General features: G+C 35.3%; 1 protein-coding gene across 1 annotated transcript; it reads right to left on the bottom strand.

Moving 5' to 3' along the window:
• Positions 1–19,568: 19,568 nt before the first annotated feature.
• Positions 19,569–21,025, bottom strand: LOC120200573 (aspartic proteinase nepenthesin-1-like). Its single transcript, XM_039201373.1, has 2 exons — positions 20,066–21,025; positions 19,569–19,991 (listed from the first exon to the last, which is right to left on the bottom strand). Exons 1-2 carry the CDS (start codon positions 21,023–21,025, stop codon positions 19,569–19,571), a joined length of 1,383 nt encoding a protein of 460 aa, XP_039057304.1.
• Positions 21,026–22,340: the final 1,315 nt, after the last annotated feature.

Genomic DNA, 22,340 nt, shown 5'->3' on the forward strand with positions numbered 1-22,340 from the left:
TGAACTAGCTCCGTTGGGTACCTTGACAGTGTTGTGTGCAAGAACAAACAAGATTGCTTGCTTCTTTCTAAGAATCGGCCCAAATCTGATACCAATTGATAGGGAAGCGGTGGCGGGTTGATGAACGTTGCTCTTGTTGAAAAATCAAACCTAGAAAGCTCTAGACTCGATGAAGAACATAGGGGATGAATATGAGAAGGTGGTGGCAGCAACTAGGGTCTTTTAGAGTTTCTTTTAAGTGCTGGAAAGAAGGTAAGAAACAAGATTAGAACAATATAAACAAAAGATAAAGAAATTAAAAATAAAATAAGATAATAAAGAAATCAAAAGATCTCCCTTATGAAGGTGAACGATAAAGATGATGATGGTGAGGATGGATTTGTGGAAAATAGATGGATAAGTGTCCTATCGAGCCCTCCTAGTCGCAATGAAAAGGCAAACACGATAATATGGCTCTAACTAACCCTCCTAGTCGCGATGAAAAGGCAAATTGGAGTGTGAAGATTAATCTCCCTCACAAGAACTTGAAAGAACTCAATGAGAAGAAGCTTCGAAGGCACAAGACAATCAGCACTTGCAAAAACGAACTCTCGTTGTATTATTAATCAAAGAAATCTTGAATTACAAAGTTTAATGAATCCTCCTTTATATAGGGGCTGAGTTCTAAGGTCCTAAATAACTAATGAATAAAATAATAATAAACTAAACATATCTTAACACTAATTCCTAATAAAATAATAATAACTAAAGATAAACTTTTAACCCAACCTTAATTCCTAATAAAATAATAAATCTAATCCTAAAAGATAATACATCATCCTATATTAAGTTATATTACAAATAATCAATAAGAAAATGGAAAATTCGTAATATTTACAAAATCTCGTATTAATCCCGTATAGGATTTTCTGCATGCACCGTCTTCAGTAAAATAGCCATATCTTGAGTTCCCGATATCAGATTGATGCAATTCAAGAACCGTTGGAAATATAAGAGACAGACGTACGTATCTACAAAAGAAATATTGACTAAATAAGATCAGGATCCCATTAAAAAAGTCATCGTAAGTCTGCTTCTGTTCTGATCTTCTTTTCCAATGCTTGGACGAGTGGATCATTTGGAAGAGTTATTACTTCTTCCTTTGATGTGAGCCTTGTGATTCATGTATCATATTTTCATTCATGCATTTATCAATACCAACATGTTCTATAAAGCATAAAGAGGTAGTAATGTATTATCTCGATTTCTGTGCAATACTGATCGACCATTAAATTCCATTCAAACGCCCTCGATCTTGAAATCATCTTTCAATAATTCCTCAGAAGCATATCAATAGAAATTACATAAAAAACGGAGCTTAATTCTGAAAAATGGATCAAATCGGGTGATAAATTAGTCAAAAACAGCTTATCGGGTTCGAGTTTGGCGAAACGGACCCCAAAAACATATTCGGGACGTCGAAAACATAAAATATGACTTTTCAAAAATTTTAACTTTTCGGTCAAATTCAACGGGTTTGACTGGACATTTTGAGGCCTTCGGGTCTGAATTTCAAAAAACGGACTGCGGAATCAGACTCAAAACGTCGAAAAACATCAAAATAGGTATACTCGGTCAAAGTCAAAGGTCGTTTAATGCCCGGTCAACGATGGTCAAAGTTCTGGTCAATAGTGGTAACGCCGGTCAACGCAGGTCAACGGTCAATGGTCGACCGTTTTACACAAATATCACCCTAATAGAAATTAATTACAAAATTAGCCACCTTCTACAAATATTTACAAAACTAACACCTGAATTTTACACAAATAGCACTCAAACAGAAATTAATTACAAAATTAACACCCTACGGCCAGACGATGCCCACTCTCGGGGGGTGGCGTGTGGGGCGCGTGAACAGTGATACAGTGTCGTAAAATTCCCGAAAATTTTCCTAAAAATTATTTTAAGCGATTTGAGGCACTTACAAAGCTAGGTTCACAACTTTGAACGGTGAAGATATCGATTTCAATAAATTCGAAACTTTGACCGCTTCACCTCCTCACGCGCCGCCGTCGATGGAGACAAGGAGGACACCGGCAGACTCAGAACGGCACAAGGAACACGATGGTGCGGGAGGTTTCAAAAATGGATGGCTGGATCGTCGTGAATCGACGAAAAAACCAACAAAAATCTAGTTAAAACCGACGATACTTCCGATTGAAATTAACAACGAACGACAACGATTCACGAGAAAAGGTTTAAGGGGTTTTGTTCATCAGTCGACAACGAACACGATGGTGGTTTCGGTTCGTCGATCGGAGGCCGAACGACGAGTAGATCGAAGACCAAAGTCGTTGACCGGGAGAGGAATTATGAGCATTTTTCTGCAGAAATACACGGGGAAATGGGGGTTTATAATTCATCCCATGAAAAAATGGGTAAACCATGAGTTTAGTCACTGAACTTCCTGCACTACATAAAATGGTCTGCCAACTTTACGATTTTACAATTTAATCCTTAATTTTCTTCCAAAATACCAAATTAAATTCACCACTTTATAATTCCTAAAATTTAGCCCCTTAATTGGGGTGTTACATATTATTAAGAGATTTAACACATCATATTACCAAATCAATTATAAAAATCTTCGATCTATTAATAATCTGAATTTGATATTATAAATTGTTGAGGAATACGGTTATCGTATAGAGCAAAATCACAACCGATAATTTGAGAAAATAAATATAAAGATAAAGAATACACAAATTTACGTGGAAACCCCCTAAATAATATAAGGTAAAAACCACGGGCAAAGATAGAAGAATTTCACTATGAGAAAATAGGAATTACAACTTCTCTCGATCTAACAAGGAGAAAACCATGACAATTCTCTCTTGATAAAAAGGAGAAAACAACTCTCAAGAAAACTTTATAAAATCTCTAGTATTGGGAGAAAGCTAGAATGATTTGGGATGGTTTTGAAGCTAAATGGGTTAGGGTATTTATAGTTGAAGCTTAAGTACTAATCTTGTAAATATCCTAAAGTACATGGACTAATTTTTTAATTTTTCCCATGCCAAAAGTCATAAAACTGCTGCCCAATTTTGACATTGCATATTCAGTGCCAAACTTTGCACCATTCGATGCCAAACCTTGACTTTCAACAATCTCCCACTTGATGATTTGATTAGAACAATCATATCTTCACACCATTCTTTCTACCTTGTACCATCATGTTGCTTACGTTTCTGACAGGCCACAAGATGATCGACACCAAGTAAATTTATCAACATTAACCGCCTTCGTCATGAAATATGCTATGTTGTCTTTGGTATGGATTTTCTGCATATCTATCGTCCCTTCTTCCACCTTTTCATGAATGAAATGGTATTGAACTCATATGTGCTTTGTCCTTGAATGAAATGCTAGATTCCTTGCTAGATGCAAGGCGCGTTGACTGTCACAAAACAGAGAGACATACTCTTGATTGTGCCCAAGCTCCTCCAATAGCATCTTCAACCAAATTGCTTCTTTACTGGCTAATGTAGCTGCTACATATTTTGCCTCTGTTGTGGACGAAACCACAACTGATTGCAATTTTGAAACCCAGCTTATAGCTCCACCAGCAACTTTGAACACATATCCTGTAGTAGATTTGCTTTTATTCAAATCCCCTGCATAGTCAGAATCGACATACCCATTGATAAGTAAGTTTAATCCTCCATAACATAATGTAACATTTGAGGTCCCTTTGATGTATCTCAGGATCCTCTTTATTGTATTCCAATGCTCTTTGCTTAGATTTGCCATGTACCGACTAACCAATCCCACTGCTTGTGTAATGTCTAGTCTTGTGCATATCATAGCGAACATTAAACTTCCCACTGCCGATGCATACGGTACTCGAGACATCTTTATTCTCTCTTATTCACTACTAGGACTCATACTAGAGGATAATTTGAAGTTAATAGGAAGAGGGGTAGAAATTGGCTTACAATCTTGCATGTTGAATCGTGACAAGATCTTCTTCAAATAATTCTTTTGTGAAAGTCAAATCTTCCTATTACTTCTGTCTCGGTGAATTTACATCCCTAGAATCTTGTTTGCTGATCTCAAGTCCTTCATTTCAAATTTCCTAGCCAGTTGTGCCTTCAATTCTTCAATATGGTCTTTGTTGGGTCCTGCAACCAATATGTCATCCACATACAACAATAATATAACAAAATCGTTATCACCAAACCTCTTGAAATAAGCACAAGGGTCTGCATTAAGTCTGTTGTATCCAAAACACATAATGAAGGAATCAAATCTTTTATACCAACACCTTGGCGCCTACTTTAGACCGTACAAAGATTTTTTCAACCTGCAAACCAAGTTCTTCTTTTCTTTTTCTTCAAAACCTTCAGGCTGGAGCATATAAATCTCTTCTTCAAGATTTCCATGAAGAAAAGCTGGTTTAACATCTAGCTGCTCTAGATGTAAGTTTAATGTAGCACACATTGCCAAGACTACTCGAACTATTGTTAGTCAAACCACATGAGAAAATATTTCATTGAAATCAATACATTCTTTCTAAGCATATCCTTTGACCACCAGTCTTGCACGATACCTCTCAACTTGATCGTTACCATTTCGCTTGATTTTGAAACCCATTTGTTACCAATTAACTTCATTCCTTGTGGTAGTGACACAAGGTCCCATGTATTACTTTTATGAAGGGCTTCAATTTCTTCTTGCATCGCCATCATCCATAGTGAAACATCTGAGTTGTTTATTATCTCGTAGTATCTTGATGGCTCACCGTCCTCTGTTAAAAGGCAGTATGCAATATTTCCTTCTATAACATAATCTGAGTGCCAATTGGGACGTCTTCTCACACGATCTGGTTGACGAGTTGTTAGAGCTTCATAACTCTCTGGTTCTTGCTCATCATGTGCTGGTTCTGCTTCAGAAGAATCTCCTTATTCAAACTCCTTTTCCGCATGTATCTGTGTAGTCTCTGACTTTTCAGCTCTACCATCTTCTTCTTTTCTTTTTACTTTATCTTCTACAAAGATAACATCCCTGCTGATGATCACTTTACGGGCAGTGGGATCCCACAAGCGATACCCCTTTATTCTATCAGCATACCCCAAGAATTTATATTTCTTGGATTTTTTATCCCTTATCTCCTTAGCTTTCTTCTTATCCTCACTGCTTGACAATACTTCATCTGCTAAATGTTAGATGAAGGTTTGCTATAGCATTCTCGTCTATCTCATTCCATTTGCTGTCATCTATTAAATTTAACGATTGACAACTGTCATTTCGGATGTCAAAATAATTCCTTATTCTCAATCAATAAATAAAGGAAATACGTAGTATAGAGAAATAAGGGTCAAATCCTCAGGGACTTAGAAAATCACAATTTAATGTTTGAATGGTTCTAACCAGGCGAAAATAGTAAAAAGGGGTTTGTAATATGAGATTAAAATGGTAAAAATAAATAAAAGCAATTTAAATAAAAATAAGAGTATGAAGATTGTGAATAAATACGGTAAAAGTAGCCTCAAGCTTTGCTTTCATTCATTTTCCTTTAGATCATCGAATAAGATTTTCTCTTCGGGATTCACGTCAGTTACTTTGTCTACAAGGGCTATCCTTGTGACTCTATCTTGTATACCGAATACCCAAGGCAATCTTTGATTCTGGCTTCGGTAATTGATTCTAACAACATCTATTGTCGTAGATCAAATACCGTTTAAGTTCGTGGTGACCAACTCGGATTGTTGTTTCTATAACCGTCAATTCCGATCTCAATTCCCTCTTGGCGAAGCTATCTCGCCAAGTGTGTTCCCAGGTAGTCGAATTGCTTTCTATAAGCCGAATCTTCCTCCCACACGTTTAATCGCAACAACCTCTTGACCAAAGTCAATCTTTGATTTTGAAAACTGTTTTGATTTTTGAAAAATAAGCGCAGAGATTGAGAGAGATATTCCGAAGATATTAAGGACCGTTTCAATTCTCCCGTTGGAATTGAATCATCGCGATAGTTCTCGGCTTATGAAAAGTTTAGCTAAGCATGACAAAAGTCATACTTAGCATAAAAATAAAACTTGAAAATAAAGAAAAATAAAAAGAACTTGAAAAGGAAAAGAGAAAACTTTTATAAAAACTAGAGAGAAAAGAAGAATGTATTCCGAATGATCATTTTAGGCTTACCCCAAGAGGGTATTTATAGCCTCTCAATGACTAAAGGATAAACAAAGAAAATAATAAAATAATACAAAAGATAATAGTTTTTAAATTTAAATTCAAACTTAAACTAGTCTCCTAATGCAAATCTGCTCGTCAATCTTCCAGAAGGCGTGCGGACGAGGTCTTCTATAAACCGCCGCTGACTGGACCTTCTAGAAACTGCCACGTCAGACCGCGTCGTGCCCAGAGTCGTGCCCATGTCTCCAGCCGTGACCAAATAATAATAAAAATGCAGAATTCACCCGTTTTGTCACAAATTCTGGAAAGCAAGGACCAATACAAAAACAAGTATAACACGACCAATTCAGCAGCAATAATTCGACAAAATCGAAAAATAACAAGCAAAAATTAACGATTTTAAACACTCATCAAATTCCCCCTCACTTATTTCATGCTTGTCCTCAAGTATGATTAACTAAATCAGTCAAAAACTCCATTAAACGTTCTTTCTCAAGTTTCACATTTAGGGAAGCAAGGTAGAGACCACAATAACTATTCAATTCAAGAAATCAATCAATTGAACATCACCAATTGGAACAAGTCAAGATCAATTGTAATATCCATTCATTCATTAATTTCAATGCTCATAACTCAATACCTTACCGGGATTCACTCAAATTACTCAATGTGTTTGGGGTAAAAAACGCTCAATGTCATAATTGACACGGTATTACCATAAGCCTGCAAGTAAATCAAATCTCCACTACTAATAAGAACAAAATGCATAAATCAAAGGGTCTTTTATTGGTTGTAACGGGGCTTAGGTAAAGGTGGGGAAAAGGCTAAAAATATGGCTAAAAATTCAAGGCAATGAACTAACAAATAATAATCTCAACTCCATCAAAACATTAAGCACAACAAGATAAAAAGACGACATATCAAACAACAAATTTCTTGTCGAAATGCATTTTTTCTTTTTCACACTTTTGTTGTTTTGTTTTCCATTTTTTTCTTTCATGTCTTTTTTTTTCTCTCTCTTTTTTTCGAACAACTTTTTTTTTCAAACTGTTGTTTTTTTTTCTTTCATTCAACATTTATTTCGATGGAGAATACAACGGTAAAAGTATTCACTTGCCCTGAAAAAGGTAGAAAAGATGGATAAAATAAAAAGGCTCGGGTTTATAAATAAAGTGAAAACAAAGAAACGGGAATAGGCTCAAAAGTGGTTAGTTAAGGGGGAAAATGCATAGGTAGGCTTTTTAGTGGGGAAATGGAATGGTTAATCCTAAGGTGCCTAAATCATCTTTAAGCATCATGTTCATGTGTAATCTCGACAGTATTTAACATGCAGGTTCTAGAATACCAATGCGAAATTTGACACACTCAATCAAATAAAATGAGAGCAAAAATGATATGCTCTTAAAGGCTCAAATCTCACCAAATTGTTTCATGCATTGAGTTAATCACATTTCAACTAACAAAGTAATGGAATATCACAGAAAATACCAACTTATCACAATTCATGCTATTCGCTATCAAGAATATCCTAACATAAACAATCATATGTTCCCAAACAAGCATAGCATTCCAAAAATTTTCAACAAGACAAAGACAATCAATGAAATTTCTGACCAATTCAACCAACACATACTAGATTCAAAGCATAAAGATAAGCAAAGGGAAATTCAATCGACACTCTACTCCCCCTCACTTAAAGCGTTTTTCCTCAAAACGAAAAAACAATTAAAGTGCAATAGAAGGAATAGAGTACTCCCCGGATTTAATGTCGACCATGAGAGGCGCTAGGACGTAGGTAGGAGAGGATCTCTGTGATGTTCGTCTCAATGGAGTGGAGGCGGTCGTGGACTTCATCCATTTGGGATTGCATATCCGGGTGTGGGGTTGCAGGAGGCGGCGCTTGTGTGTTTCGGCGTGTGAAGACTCGCTCGTTACGAGGAGTGAGGACACCCGGTGGAATGAAGTAAGGTGCGCTCGGGGTTCCTGCAAAATAAAAATTAAATTAAACTTGCTTGAATGAATAAAAATAAAATGAAACAAAAAGTGAAGATAAAAATAAAAAAAAATATAACGAAATTGAAAACAATGGGTTGCCTCCCATGAAGCGCTTTTGTTCAACGTCGTTAGCTCGATGACCTGATTCAGACTACAGGTTCTTCCAAGTTGAGATCTTCAAGTAGGCAAACTTCGCTATTCGCATAATATGGTTTAATCATGTGTCCATTTACTTTAAACCGAGTGCCCGAATTGTCTTCAATTTCGACTGCGCCATGAGGAAATATTCCAGTTACTGTATAAGGTCCATTTCATTTTGATCAAAGTTTACCTGCAAAAAGTTTTAATTTTGAGTTAAAAAGAAGAACTTTTTGTCCGATAGAAAAAGATTTAGAAACAATTTTTCGATCATGGAATTCTTTTCTTTTGTCCTTATATATTTTGGCGTTGTCGTAAGCATCTCTCTGGATTTCCTCAAGCTCTTGTATATGTAACTTCCGTGTTTCGCCAATCTTTTCTAGCTCCATATTGCACTGTTTTACGGCCCAATATGCCTTGTGTTCTAGCTCGACAGGTAAATGGCACGGCTTACCGAACACAAGATGGTATGGTGACATGCCAATAGGTCCTTTGTATGCAGTCCGATAAGCCCACAGAGCGTCAATTAATTTCAAGCTCCAATCCTTACGATTTGGCTTAACTATTTTATCAAGAATCATATTTATTTCTTGGTTTGAAATTTCCGCTTGTCCGTTTGTTTGTGGATGATAAGTTGTGGCAATTCTGTGATTCACTCCATGTTTTTTCATGAGAACATCAATTACTCGATTGATGAAGTGTGTGCCGCGGTCGCTTATTATCGCTCTCGGTGTTCCAAACCTGGAAAAAATACAATTCTTTAGAAATTGAACAGTAGTTTTAGCATCGTTGTTTCTAGTGGCTTTAGCCTCTACCCACTTCGATACATAATCATCCGCAAGAATTATATAACAATTGCCAAAAGAATAAACAAATGGCCTCATATAATCAAGTCCCCAAACATCAAATATTTCGCATATATGTATAGGATTAAGGGGCATTTTGTTTCTCCGACTTAAATTACCTGCACGATGACAATTATCACACGACTTGTAAAACAAGTAAGCATCACGGAAAATATGAGGCATAAAAATCCGTATTCTAAAATTTTATGGGCAGTTCGCTTCGGTCCGAAGTGTCCGCCACACGAATATGAATGACAAAAATTTAAAATTGAGATTACCTCACTTTTAGGAACACACCGTCGAATTATCTGGTCTGAACAATGTTTCCAGAGATATGGATCATCCCAAATGAAGAAACGAGATTCTCTCTTAATGCAATTTACTTCGGCTCTCGTTAAATCAGATGGTAACTTACCTGTAGCTAAGTAATTAACTATATCTGCGAACCAAGGTATTAACTTCTGCATCATCATCAAGCTTTCCTCCGGGAATTCTTCACGAACGGGAGGATCACATGTAGTGATTGGAAGTCGGCTTAAGTGATCGGCCACTAAGTTCTCACATCCTTTCTTATCCTTGATTTCCAAATCAAACTCTTAGAAGAGTAAGATCCAACGGATTAGTCGTGGTTTCACTTCTTTTTTGCTGAGCAAGTACTTCAAGACTGCATGATCAGAGAAAACAACAACTTTAGTGCCAATAAGATATGATCTAAATTTATCTAATGCAAAAATAATAGCGAATAATTCTTTTTCGGTCGTTGAATAATTCCGTTGTGCAGAATCTAAGGTACGGGACGCATAAGCGATAACATGAGGCTCTTTCCCGATCTTTTGTCTGAGCACAGCTCCAACACTTCCATCTGAAGCATCACACATAACTTCGAAGGGAAAGTCCTAATTTGGTGGTTGGACTATGGGTGCCGAAACCAACTTCTCCTTTAATATGTCGAATGATTCTTGGCATTGTTGGTCGAAATTGAAGATTTTATCCTTCTGTAAGAGCTCGCATAATGGTTGCGCCACTTTAGAGAAGTCTTTGATGAATCTACTGTAGAAACCTGCGTGGCCAAGGAAAGAGCAAGTTTCCCTTACCGTAGTGGGATAAGGAAGTGAACGTATTATATCGGTTTTTGCCTTATCTACCGTAATTCCTTTAGATGAAACAATATGTCATAGAATCAAACCTTTATCAACCATAAAGTGACACTTTTCATAATTCAAAACAAGATTAAATTCTAGACACCGACACAACAGATTTTTCAAGTTTAATAAGCATTCCTTGAATGAATTGTCGTAAACAGTGAAGTCGTCCATGAAGACTTCAATACCTTTCTCAATAAAATCAGAAAAAATACTAATCATACACCTTTGGAATGTCGCAGGTGCATTGCAAAGTCCGAAAGGCATACGTCGGTAAGCGAATGTACCGAAGGGGCATGTGAATGTCGTCTTTTCTTGATCTTCAGGTGCTACTGGAATCTGGAATAAACCTGAAAATCCATCAAGACAACAATAATGAGATTTACCGGCTAATCATTTTATCATTTGATCTATAAATGGAAGAGGAAAATGGTCTTTCCGAGTCAAAGAATTCAACTTCCTGTAATCGATGCAAACTCTCCATCCATTCTGAACTCATGTTGGTATAAGTTCTCCTTCAGAATTTTTAACCACAGTAACTCCTGTTTTTTTAGGAACTACATGTACCGGACTTACCCATTTGCTATCCGAAATTGGATATATAATATCTGTATCTAGGAGTTTTTGTATCTCCTTTTTTACCACTTCCATCATTGGTGGATTCAGCCGGCGTTGACCCTCACGTGTTGGTTTTGCACCTTCTTCGGTTTTAATCTTATGCATACAAGTAGATGGACTCAAACCTTTTATGTCAGCGATGGTCCATCGTATAGCCTCCTTGTATTGGCGCAAAACCGTGATCAAGTCTTTTTCCTCCTCCTTGGATACCCCTTTTGATATGATTACTGGAAGAGTGTTGTTTGGTCCGAGGAAGGCGTATTTCAAGTGATCAGGCAACTGTTTAAGTTCAACTTTGGGTGCCTGCAGAACAGAAGGTAAGACTTTAGGCTTAGAAGAAATCAAATTCACTTCTGTATGATCATAATTCATGTTTTCATAATGACCCTCCAGCTCCCTGCATATATCAAAGGAAAAATTAGTCTTTAAAAATTCATAAGTCAAAGGATCAATTAAATCGACAGAATTTAAACTTTCTACTTTATCAGGATACCTCATTGCCTTATATACATCAAATTTAACGATCTCACCGTCAAATTCCATAGTCAAAATTTAGCTTCTCACGTCAATTTTTGTGTGTGCAATGCTCAGGAAAGGGCGCCCCAAAAGAATATCAGACGATGTGCTCGTGCGATCATTCTCCATGTCGATTATATAAAAATCGGCGGGAAATATCAAGTCGTTTACCTCCACCAATACATTCTCTAAGAGTCCTTCAGGATAGATTACCGACCTGTCGGTAAGCTATAACAAAATCTTTGTATCCTTCAAAAGATCGTTAGTGACCATTTTATAGACAGATAGAGGCATTACATTAATTGATGCACCAAGATCACACATAGCTCATTTAATCTCAACCTTACCAATTTTACAAGGGATTGCGAACATACCTTGGTCCTTCAGTTTATGTGGTAACTTTCGTTGGAAAACGGCTGAGACGTTCGCTCCTAGGCTTACTTTCTCGACTCCGGTAAGCTTTCTTTTTGTTGTACAGAGATCCTTTAAAAACCGGGCATACCATGGAACCTTCCAGATAACCTCGAGGAGAGGTATGTTAACTTCTACCTTCCGAAGTACGCCTAATATTTCCTTTTCCTCAGCTTTTTTATCCTTTTTAACTAACCTTGATGGAAAAGGCGGTGGCACGTCGTAGGGAGATGGCGACAGATCATCTATTTGTTCTTCATCATTCTCTTTTCGGGATCCTGCGTCATTGATCTTCTTCTCTTTTTGGATTGTCTGGTCTGATGGGATAGGTTGTGCTACTACTGTACCACTCCGAAGAGTGATGGCGCTGACGTTTTCCCTCGGGTTTACTTTAGTTTGAGACGGAAGCTTACCTTGTGATTCCAAGCGGCCCAAGGTTTGCGCTAGTTGGCTTATCTGTTTGTCCATCTCTTGGAAGTGGGCTTCAGTTCGAGACTGGAATTTCTCCCGGGATAGTGCTAACCTCTCGACAATCGATTCTAATGATGACTTCTGCGGTTGTTGTGGTGGTGGAGGTCTCGCTTGATAGCCTTGATTTGGTCTTGGGTTCTGCGCATAACTGAAGTTCGGATGATCCCCCCATCCTGGGTTGTATGTATTACCATAAGGATTATAAGCTCTTTGGGGAGGTCCCGGAAAGCTTCTTACTGCGTTGACTTGAGCTGTTGCGTCGTCTTGAATCAATGGACAGTCGTCTGTTGGATGATCAGGTAGTGCACATATTCCACATAATCGGTTTTGTCCCGTCTTTCCTGCAACAAGAGAGTTTACGACTTTAGTTAACTTGTCTATTTTATTTTCTAAGGAATATGAACTTATCTAATGAACCCTTTGAGAAGGTTCATTATTTGCGTGGAACTGTTGGGAATTTACAGCCATCATCGATATTAAGTCTCTTGCCTTAGTAGGAGTCATATTCACCAAGGCTCCACCGCTAGCTGCATCGATCATCTTCATTTCCAGGGAAGATAATCCTTCATAAAAGTATTGAAAGAGTGTTTGTTCGGTTAACCCATGTTGTCTCCTTCTTTCCCGAAGTGTCTGTGCATGGAGTCTCCTAGCTTTAGCTTCAATCTCCGGGTCGTACTCCACTAATGTGCTCGGATTAGACCTGGTCATAAATCAGAAACAACCAAAAATTAGTAACTTTGGCGAAGTCCCCGACAACGGCGCCAATTTGACAACTGTCGTTTCGGATGTCAAAATAATTCCTTATTCTCAATCAATAAATAAAGGAAATACGTAGTATAGAGAAATTAGGGTCGAATCCTCAGGGACTTAGAAAATCATAATTTAATGTTTGAATGGTTCTAACCAGGCGAAAATAGTAAAAGGGAGGGTTTGTAATATGAGATTAAAATGGTAAAAATAAATAAAAGCAATTTAAATAAAAAATAAGAGTATGAAGATTGTGAATAAATACGGTAAAAGTAGCCTCAAGCTTCGCTTTGATTCAATTTCTTTTAGATCATCGAATAAGATTTTCTCTTCGGGATTCACATCGCTTACTTTGTCTACAAGGGCTATCCTTGTGACTCTATCTTGTATACCGAATACCCAAGAAAATCTTTGATTCCGGCTTCGGTAATTGATTCTAACAACATCTATTGTCGTAGATCAAATACCGTTTAAGTTCGTGGCGACCAACTCGGATTGTTGTTTCTATAACCGTCAATTCCAATCTCAATTCCCTCTTGGCAAAGCTATCTCGCCAAGTGTGTTCCCAGAAAGTCGAATTGCTTTCTATAAGCCGAATCTTCCTCCCACACGTTTAATCGCAACAACCTCTTGACCAAAGTCAATCTTTGATTTTGAAAATTGTTTTGATTTTTGAAAAATAAGCGCAGAGATTGAGAGAGATATTCCGAAGATATTAAGGGACCGTTTCAATTCTCCCGTTGGAATTGAATCATCGCGACAGCTCTTGGCTTATGAAAAGTTTAGCTAAGCATGACAAAAGTCATACTTAGCATAAAAATAAAACTTGAAAATAAAGAAAAATAAAAAGAACTTGAAAAGGAAAAGAGAAAACTTTTATAAAAACTAGAGAGAAAAGAAGAATGTATTCCGAATGATCATTTTAGGCTTACCCCAAGTGGGTATTTATAGCCTCTCAATGACTAAAGGATAAACAAAGAAAATAATAAAATAATACAAAAGATAATAGTTTTTAAATTTAAATTCAAACTTAAACTAGTCTCCTAATGTAACTCTTCTCGTCAATCTTCCAGAAGGCTTGCGGACGAGGTCTTCTAGAAATCGCCGCTGACTGGACCTTCTAGAAACTGCCACGTCAGACCGCGTCATGCCCAGAGTCGTGCCTATGTCTCCAGCCATGACCAAATAATAAAAAAATGCAGAATTCGCCCGTTTTGTTACAAATTCTAGAAAGCAAGGACCTGTAAAAAATCAAGTATAACACGACCAATTCAGCAGCAATAATTTGACAAAATCGAAGAAATAACGAGCAAAGATTAACGATTTTAAACACTCATCACCGACCTTTCACTGATAGCCGCTAGGCAACCATCTTTCCTCAGGATGGCATTGATCTTCAATTTTCACAATGAGAAATTTCTCCCATTGAACTTTTTAATATCAAAATTCGTTGACATAGCTTCTATTACGGATAGCTCCTACTATTTCACTATCGTGAATAGTTCTCTGGAACCTTCAAAGAATGGGTAATACCTTCTTACTTTCTTATGTTGGAGGATCCACCTTTTGGTGGCAACCACGAAGACAATAAGTAGATATTACACACTCTAATATGGCTCTTGATACCAATTGTTACGGAATACAGCTATCAGATAAAGCAAAATCGCAACTGATAATTTGAGAAAATAAAGATGAAGATAAAGAAGACACAAATTTACATGGAAACCCCCTTAATAATATAGGGTAAAAACCACGGGCAAAGATAAAAGAATTTCACTATGAGAAAATAGGAATTACAACTTCTCTCGATCTAACAAGTAGAAAACAATGGCAATTCTCTCTTGATAAAAAAGAGAAAATAACTCTCAAGAAAACTCTATAAATTCTCTAGTATTAGGAGAAAGCTAGAATGATTTGGGATGGTTTTGAAGCTAAATAGGTTAGGGTACTTATAGTTAAAACTTAAAGACTAATCTTGTAAATATCATAAAGTATAGGGACTAATTTTGCAATTTTTCCCATGCCAAAAGTCATCAAAAACTGCTGTCTAATTTTGACACTACATATTCGGTGCCAAACTTTGCACCATTCGGTGCCAAACCTTGACTTTCAACATAAATATTCATTATTAGAAAAATATTTTTAACTAAATTTGTTTAATCTATAATATCAAATTCAAAATTCAAATATTATTTAAAAAAATTAAAATCTAGTTTCACTAGACCAATATATAATCACTAACACTATTACAATTTCAATGAATCAAAGTTTTTAAATATAATTTACTGCCTATAAAAAATATACAAATACAACATAAATACGCTCCCTCTTTTTTTCCTTTTACGTTCATTATTTACTTTGTTACAATTATCCTAAATTGACCCCTTCCCCTTACTTTATTTTTCAAAATTGCTCCTATATTTGTAATCATTTTATATGGTAATTTTTTTACTCATAAGAAAACAATGTAATTTTTCACTTTATCCTTTTGATTTTAAGCCTTCGTCTTGATTAATTGAAAATATTTTTTTTTAAAAAAAGGGGCTTTATATGATTGAAATAGAACGATACCATACAAAGTATGATTGAAATTTAGAATAATTAATAAATAAAGAAATTAGAAACTGTCACAACCCAATTTAGAGGCTAATTTTTTTCTTAAACTTATTCTGAGGATTAAATTGAAATTCTAGTTAAATTTGGGAGCTAAGTGAAATTTAATTAAATCAATATATAAATACCAAGAACAATAAAAACTCAGGAACCTATAGCATAATTTTACCATTTTCTATTTAGGTTGAGCTAAAAATCTTCCCAAACCTAAATTTTCCATTTTTAGTAACTCCTTCCTCCATAGCTTTCTCTCTTCTAAGTTTTTCTTTTTAGTAACTTTTTTCAAGAAGGTTCTACCTTCGTTTTGTCGCCGATCAGACCTCTGTTTGTTACACCGATAGCACCATGGTGTTTCTGACGTTAATAGGAATTGACTGGTGTACAAGGATTTATAGTTGGCGTCATCGTGAAGGGAGATGAAGCGAATGAAGTATCAGGTGTTCATAAAATCACCCCTCTGTCGTTTCACGTCGTGAAATAACATCGGTAAGTGACTCAAAATCAGTTAAAATTGAATTCTTAAAAAAATGATTGTCGTCCGGCCACCGTGGGCCACTACACAAGCTCCACGCGCCGCCCCATGCACATAGGCTTCGTCTGTCACTTGGAGAGTATTCTGAACCGGTTTGGACCGATCTGTCTCAATCGAACTGAGCCACTGAGTCGAGCCGAGCCGAGCCAAGTCAAGTTGGTGTTGACCCATTGACCAGGCTTTGACTTTTTTGGGACCCCCTATCTTTAGGTTTATTGACGCCCTGAGTTCGTTTTTATGGTTTGTTTCACCAAATTCAAATCCGGTAAGCTGTTTTTCAACATTTTAGTTTCCTATTCGATATGATTTTCGCGTTTAAGCTTCATTTCTAATGTAATTCTTTTTGCTATGTATTTGAGATATTATGGGACGTCGAATTTAAATTCAATAAGGATCGAGTAGTGTTAAATGACCAACTGATATAACTAAAAAATTGAGGTAATACTTTACTACCCTATGTATGCTTTACGGTAAATGTTGATAATTGGTCAATTCATGAATAAATATAAGTTGGATAGGTGTTATGGTTGGTTATTCTGAACCTACTTTGATTTCAGTATAATGTTAGTAAATTGATTAAGACTCGAATTGACCTGTATAATGAACTAGAGGACTAGTATAAAATTTTAAGTTGAGTAAAGTTAGCCTCTGAACCATAAATTCTGATTTTTCCTGTTAGAGTTTTTATACCTTAAATACTTGGATGAGAAATGATGAAAATACCCTTAAGGTTTAAAAAGAACGTGGATTGCCTTTAATGGTGGAATTAACCTAAAAATTTGTACTTGGTCTATTAGGACTACCGATTTATTTGTTAAACTCCTAATCTGTTTGGAGAATTTTTTACGCTCATTTTTTAACCTCTGAGAAGGCACGATCTAAAACTTCTAATTTTTGAGCAACTCCTAAAGACTATTTTACCGAAAGCACTCTATATGATTGAATTTATTAAAATGATCAAATTATCCCTAAACTTTAGAATGACTAAAATACCCTCAAGTTTTGGAATGACCTAAATACCCTTATGACTAAGATTAAATGAATGCCTTTAGATAAGTTATAAAAATATTGATATAGCTTAAAACGATGTAACGACCATAAGGATTATGGAGTACAACATGAGTATATCAGCCTTTCCTAATACTCTTACTCAACAAGGATAAGAATAGATAGCATATGAATAAAATTTGTGTCTCATTGGGATTTGTTTAAGAAAGATTTGAGAAAATGAATTCTTCAACTTCATAATGTAGTCGGTATTAAGGAATCAACATCCGTGAAGTGTTCCTGTAAGAGTTCTTGGTAAATACCACAATGATGAGACTTATGTAGTTCGATTGGATGTGGGAATCGATTAAGTCGTTAGAAATATCGAATATTGTAAATTGCCATTCATCCTTATTAAGTCGTTTTACCAAAGTTTCTTCGAGAATCAAAGTGACTAAAATGCCCTTACATGCCTAATATTGGAATATTTTTCTAATATAGCTAAAATCGTGAATAACCATGATGTTACAGTTCTTGAATACTCCGCTGATGTATTTGAATCCTAAATTATCCTGCTATATAAGCTCTCGAATGTCTGATTTGATATGTTAGTTGTCGAGCCCTTTAATAGAGATCTCATTCGTGAAATCAGTTCGAAATCTATATAAAGTTTTTCCTCCCATTTTCTTATAACTACCAAGTACTCCTGAGAAATAAATTGGGCCATCTAGTGTGTTCCATGCTCATTTGATTATTTTCTCGAGTTAAAAATGAGACTATTTCCTCTGATTTTAAACGCGTGACTCTGTTTTCTAAAATAAAAATACAATAACTGATTTATGTTTTCTGATACAAAATATATATGGGTCATGATTTTATGATATTACAGTTTTACTATTCCGGGATTTGTTACCATTAGAGGAGGTATCTCAGGCTTAGTCTATGACTTGTAAGACTTTACCGTAGTCTCCTCTACTTTGTGCACAGGGTAAGTCCTTACTGCAGGCCCTTATGCTATAAGTATAAGGTCCTTATCGGGTATATAGGTGGGTGTATGATTTAGGGGAACCTATACTTCTGGCATTCGGATAGAGGGTGGTAAGATGATTTTTTTAAAATTAAAAATATATCGTAACTTTAAAAGTCTGTTTTATTGAAATAAACTATTACAATTTGAAACTATATATAAGTTTTCTCTACATATACTTCCCGACTATTACTCTAGAGATCAATTAATAAGATTTCAACTCTTCTCTAGAGCCTATAGTTACCGACATCACTAAAGAATTTTCATGTATTACTTATATTTGTTTGTCCTTTAGTCTCATTTGGTAGTTTTATACTATTGAGTTTTTCCAAAGCTCACTCTATTACTTACCATTTCAAGTTAAAGGAAATGATTTTGTGTTTTTACCAACATGAATGAAAATTTCATTGGCGTTGCTTGTGGAGTACGGTAACTATAGGTTTCAGACTTTAATATATATATTAAAGACTGTAACCTTTTTTTTTTTACATTATGATCGAATTCTGTTTTAATATTTGAATGTATTTATATATTGAGAATGTCTTATGATTTTAAAGTTTATTGGTTAAAATTTCATTTTTTCCGTATCATTAATGTGGGTTGTTTCAGTGACCATAATGTGATACTTCAGATTAGATCAGATCACCCGTATTAATCTGAGTGCTACAGAAACCAAATTATAAAGTGATAACTCAAGTATTTCAAATTATAGAAGAATCAAATTAAAACAAAGAAGGAAACGAAAAATTACACGAGATAAAATCAAATCATCATGTTCTATAGAAAAGAATATGATTTTTTTAATTAATCACTGGTATCCGATCCATTGACCGACTAATCCAGATCAAATACTGCAGAGGTGAGGGCGACCCTCCCAACCCAATTTGCTCCATTCGAAACGTCTGGAAAAGAATATAATCTTTAACCGAGAATATCTCAAATTAACATAAAGCAATTAAAAATTTAGGAAAGGTGTGAGAAATCAGAGGTTGAATGAAATCAGCAGCCAAACACAACAGCAAACAAATAGAAATCAAGCCCTCAATTACAGCACCGTATAATATTCTTAATTTATTAATAACACGTACATCCTGTAAATGTAATTATTCGAATTCAAATATTTTAAAGAAAATATAATCTCTTTTATTACTAAAATTACTCTATAAATTCTGAAATTGTAATTATTAAATTATTAAATTTGATGAAATCGTAACTTTTAAAAAGGAAATGAAATTTAGAAAATAATCGAAACGTAAATTTATTGCTGACAAAATCTCATTTCGATCTAAGGACTGAAATTATTTTAATTCTCGTAGTTATATTCTGCTACCCAACAATTATTTAAAAAAATATCACCTATCATTACGACAAATTTCATCAGCAAATTGGAGTTCATCAAACATGCCATCATAAACGAGTCGTTTATTTTGTTGATGCACTGCTCCGACAATAGTTATGCCGGTTCCCTTCAGTATTGGTATGCAGAGAGTTGCATCGGTGTAGAAAACGGCATATTCGCCGGGAACGGTGTAATCGGCTCCATTAAAATGGAATGTTAAAGACGCAAAATCATTAAAATTGGGTGGGATGTTATAACACAGCTCCAATCCTCCTGGACGTGTTGGTATAGCTGTAAATCCTTTTGACCCATAATAGCCTCTAAACACTTGCATCACTCTCTCGTATGGATTCATTCCACCAACTGAGTTGGAATCGATTAGAGTGAACAGAGATACCGAGTCAATGATGCAACCACCTTGCCCACCTCCTCTAGACTGCAAAATTTAGTGATGAGTTTACGATTATGTCACCTATTTATCTGGAATCGAAATAATTCGAATAATGTTACCTGAAAAGCAGATGGAGGCAATCCTAGACGATAATCACCAACACTTATATCCAACAATTCCACGAAGAAATGATGGTCGCCAGCTCTTTGCACAAACAATGTTGATTCAGCGTGAGGCAACTCCGGAATGTCTTGTCCGAACTTTAGAAGAAGTGTGTCGGGAACTAGCTCAGTAAAAGGAACGAGGCAGTATGAGTATCGAGAACGAGTTTGAGCGGCAAACTGTTGCATCATAGATTCCGGCGCAAAGTTCAACCCGAAGATCCCCGAAACAGCGGTGTTCTGAAAGAAAATGTTATCGTTATCATTACCGCAACCGAATACAACATTTTCAAACGTTTGCATATGATATTCGTCAATATAGAAAATAAAATCTTCCGACGACATAACCCCCGCAGTGGAGGCTCCACCGAGATATCCGTATTGGTAGACGCATCGGTTGTTTACACAAGAATAGGGCCTTCTTTCGCCATTGCAGAGAGGATGAGTACAAGGAAGTGTGGCATAACTGGAGGAAGCTCTAGAATCAAAAATCGGAAGAAGTTGTTTAAAACAAGTTAAGCAAGGTTCACATTGCGTCCAAATGAGACCACTACCGGTGTCCAACAACAACTTCACTCGGTGTGCTGGGCTTCCTATCGAAAACGTTACGATATAAAATAAACCATCTCGTAGTATCGGAATTCGAATATTATCAGGGAGTATCGTTCCATTGAGACTCGACATTAGATACAAATAGTTGGCTCTAGCATTGCTAACATTGATCAATCTTTCTATCCTTTCAGGTACACTTAGATCCTGAATACGGAACATAGGAGACCCCGGAGAATCATCTACGCAAGCCTTTAAGGTTAGGCCGGTACGATTTGCAGTCGAATATGCGAAATGGTGTTGGAACACTAATGTAACACAAAGGTAAAACAACACTTTAACATTCACAAAACCAAGGGAAGAAGACATTTTTGAAGTGAAAAGTATGCCTAGAATGCAATGGTATGGTTTTGTTTCTCTTTATAAAGCAATGGTATTGTACCACATTTATAGAAATCAGGTATTTTACCATAAATTAATATTAATTCAATGTATTTTTCTTGTTTTTGGATTTTCATTTGCTCCCATTCCCACTCATCTTTATTATACAAAATGTATGAACATTAATGCCCTCTGATTTTGGAATTTTTTGAAGTATGAGTGAGCTCTACCCATCTGTAATAAATAGTATTATTTCTTTTATTGTTATTTATTATCAGTCAATTATATTTAAAACTTGGGATGAATAATTTAATGTTTTAAAGGAAAACACTTGTACAGGGCATTGATGGGGACATATTTGGAGGCTGAAGCAGGGGAGTTCGGTCCTTATCTTTAGGGTAACCTTTTCTCTTTTTTACTGTATAATCCTCGGTGTTCCTAATTTTTATTGTAATTAATAAAAATGAAATTATACAAAATATCTTACATTTATTTAATATTTTTTATTAGTTTAGGATGATTACAAAATAATATATATTTTATAATCTTTCTTAATTATTAACATTATACACACGATATAATTGTTTGAATTCATGACTTCAATAAAGAATAACACTCGCTTTAATCACTAAGTTTCGTTCTTTAGTTCAATCTAATAAATTTTTAGATGTCTTTAATTTTTCTCAAAAAATATAAAATCTTTACTATTTTTATGTGTTTAAATAATTTAAAACCATATTAATAAAATTAAAAAACCAATTCAAATATGTTTTATCTACCAAATCAAAGTTTGAGTTTAAAAAGAATTGAAGTAGAAAATGAGAAAAAGGTGTGGAGAAAAATAATGTTTTTACACACTTATGGACGATAGGGTTGGTAACATCTTTTGTTCATTGTTATGAGTAACTTTTTTATTAATTTAATTAATTAAATATATTATAAAACAAATTCATATTTTCTTATTAATATATTTATAATAATGTTATTAAACTTTTGTTACTTTTATATTTCTAATGGAGTTGTTATTTATTAAATTAACAAAAATCCCATACCATAATTGTTAGACGCTTAATCCAATAATTCCAAGTCCTAAGGTCATCTCCAACCCTCATCTCTACTCTACAACATCTCTATCTCTACTCTAAAGATGAAACAGTAATTCATCTCTAGCACTATCTCTAAATTACCACCAACTCTACTTTATTCACAATATTTAACTATTAGTATGTTTATTTATCTAATTTCAATATATTTTTATCTATCGTGCAATTTAATCTACTTGAATTTATTATATTATGTTTAA

This window comes from Hibiscus syriacus, unplaced genomic scaffold (assembly GCF_006381635.1).
Source record: "Hibiscus syriacus cultivar Baekdansim isolate YM2019G1 unplaced genomic scaffold, ASM638163v2 tig00006190_pilon, whole genome shotgun sequence".
Lineage (NCBI taxonomy): Eukaryota > Viridiplantae > Streptophyta > Magnoliopsida > Malvales > Malvaceae > Hibiscus > Hibiscus syriacus.

Coding starts and splice junctions, on each gene's coding strand:
- LOC120200573 (XM_039201373.1), bottom strand. CDS start 21,025: ATGTCTTCTTCCCTTGGTTTTGTGAATGTTAAAGTGTTGTTTTACCTT. Junction 19,992..20,065: donor TGCCTCCATCTGCTTTTCAG/GTAACATTATTC, acceptor TAAATTTTGCAG/TCTAGAGGAGGTGGGCAAGG.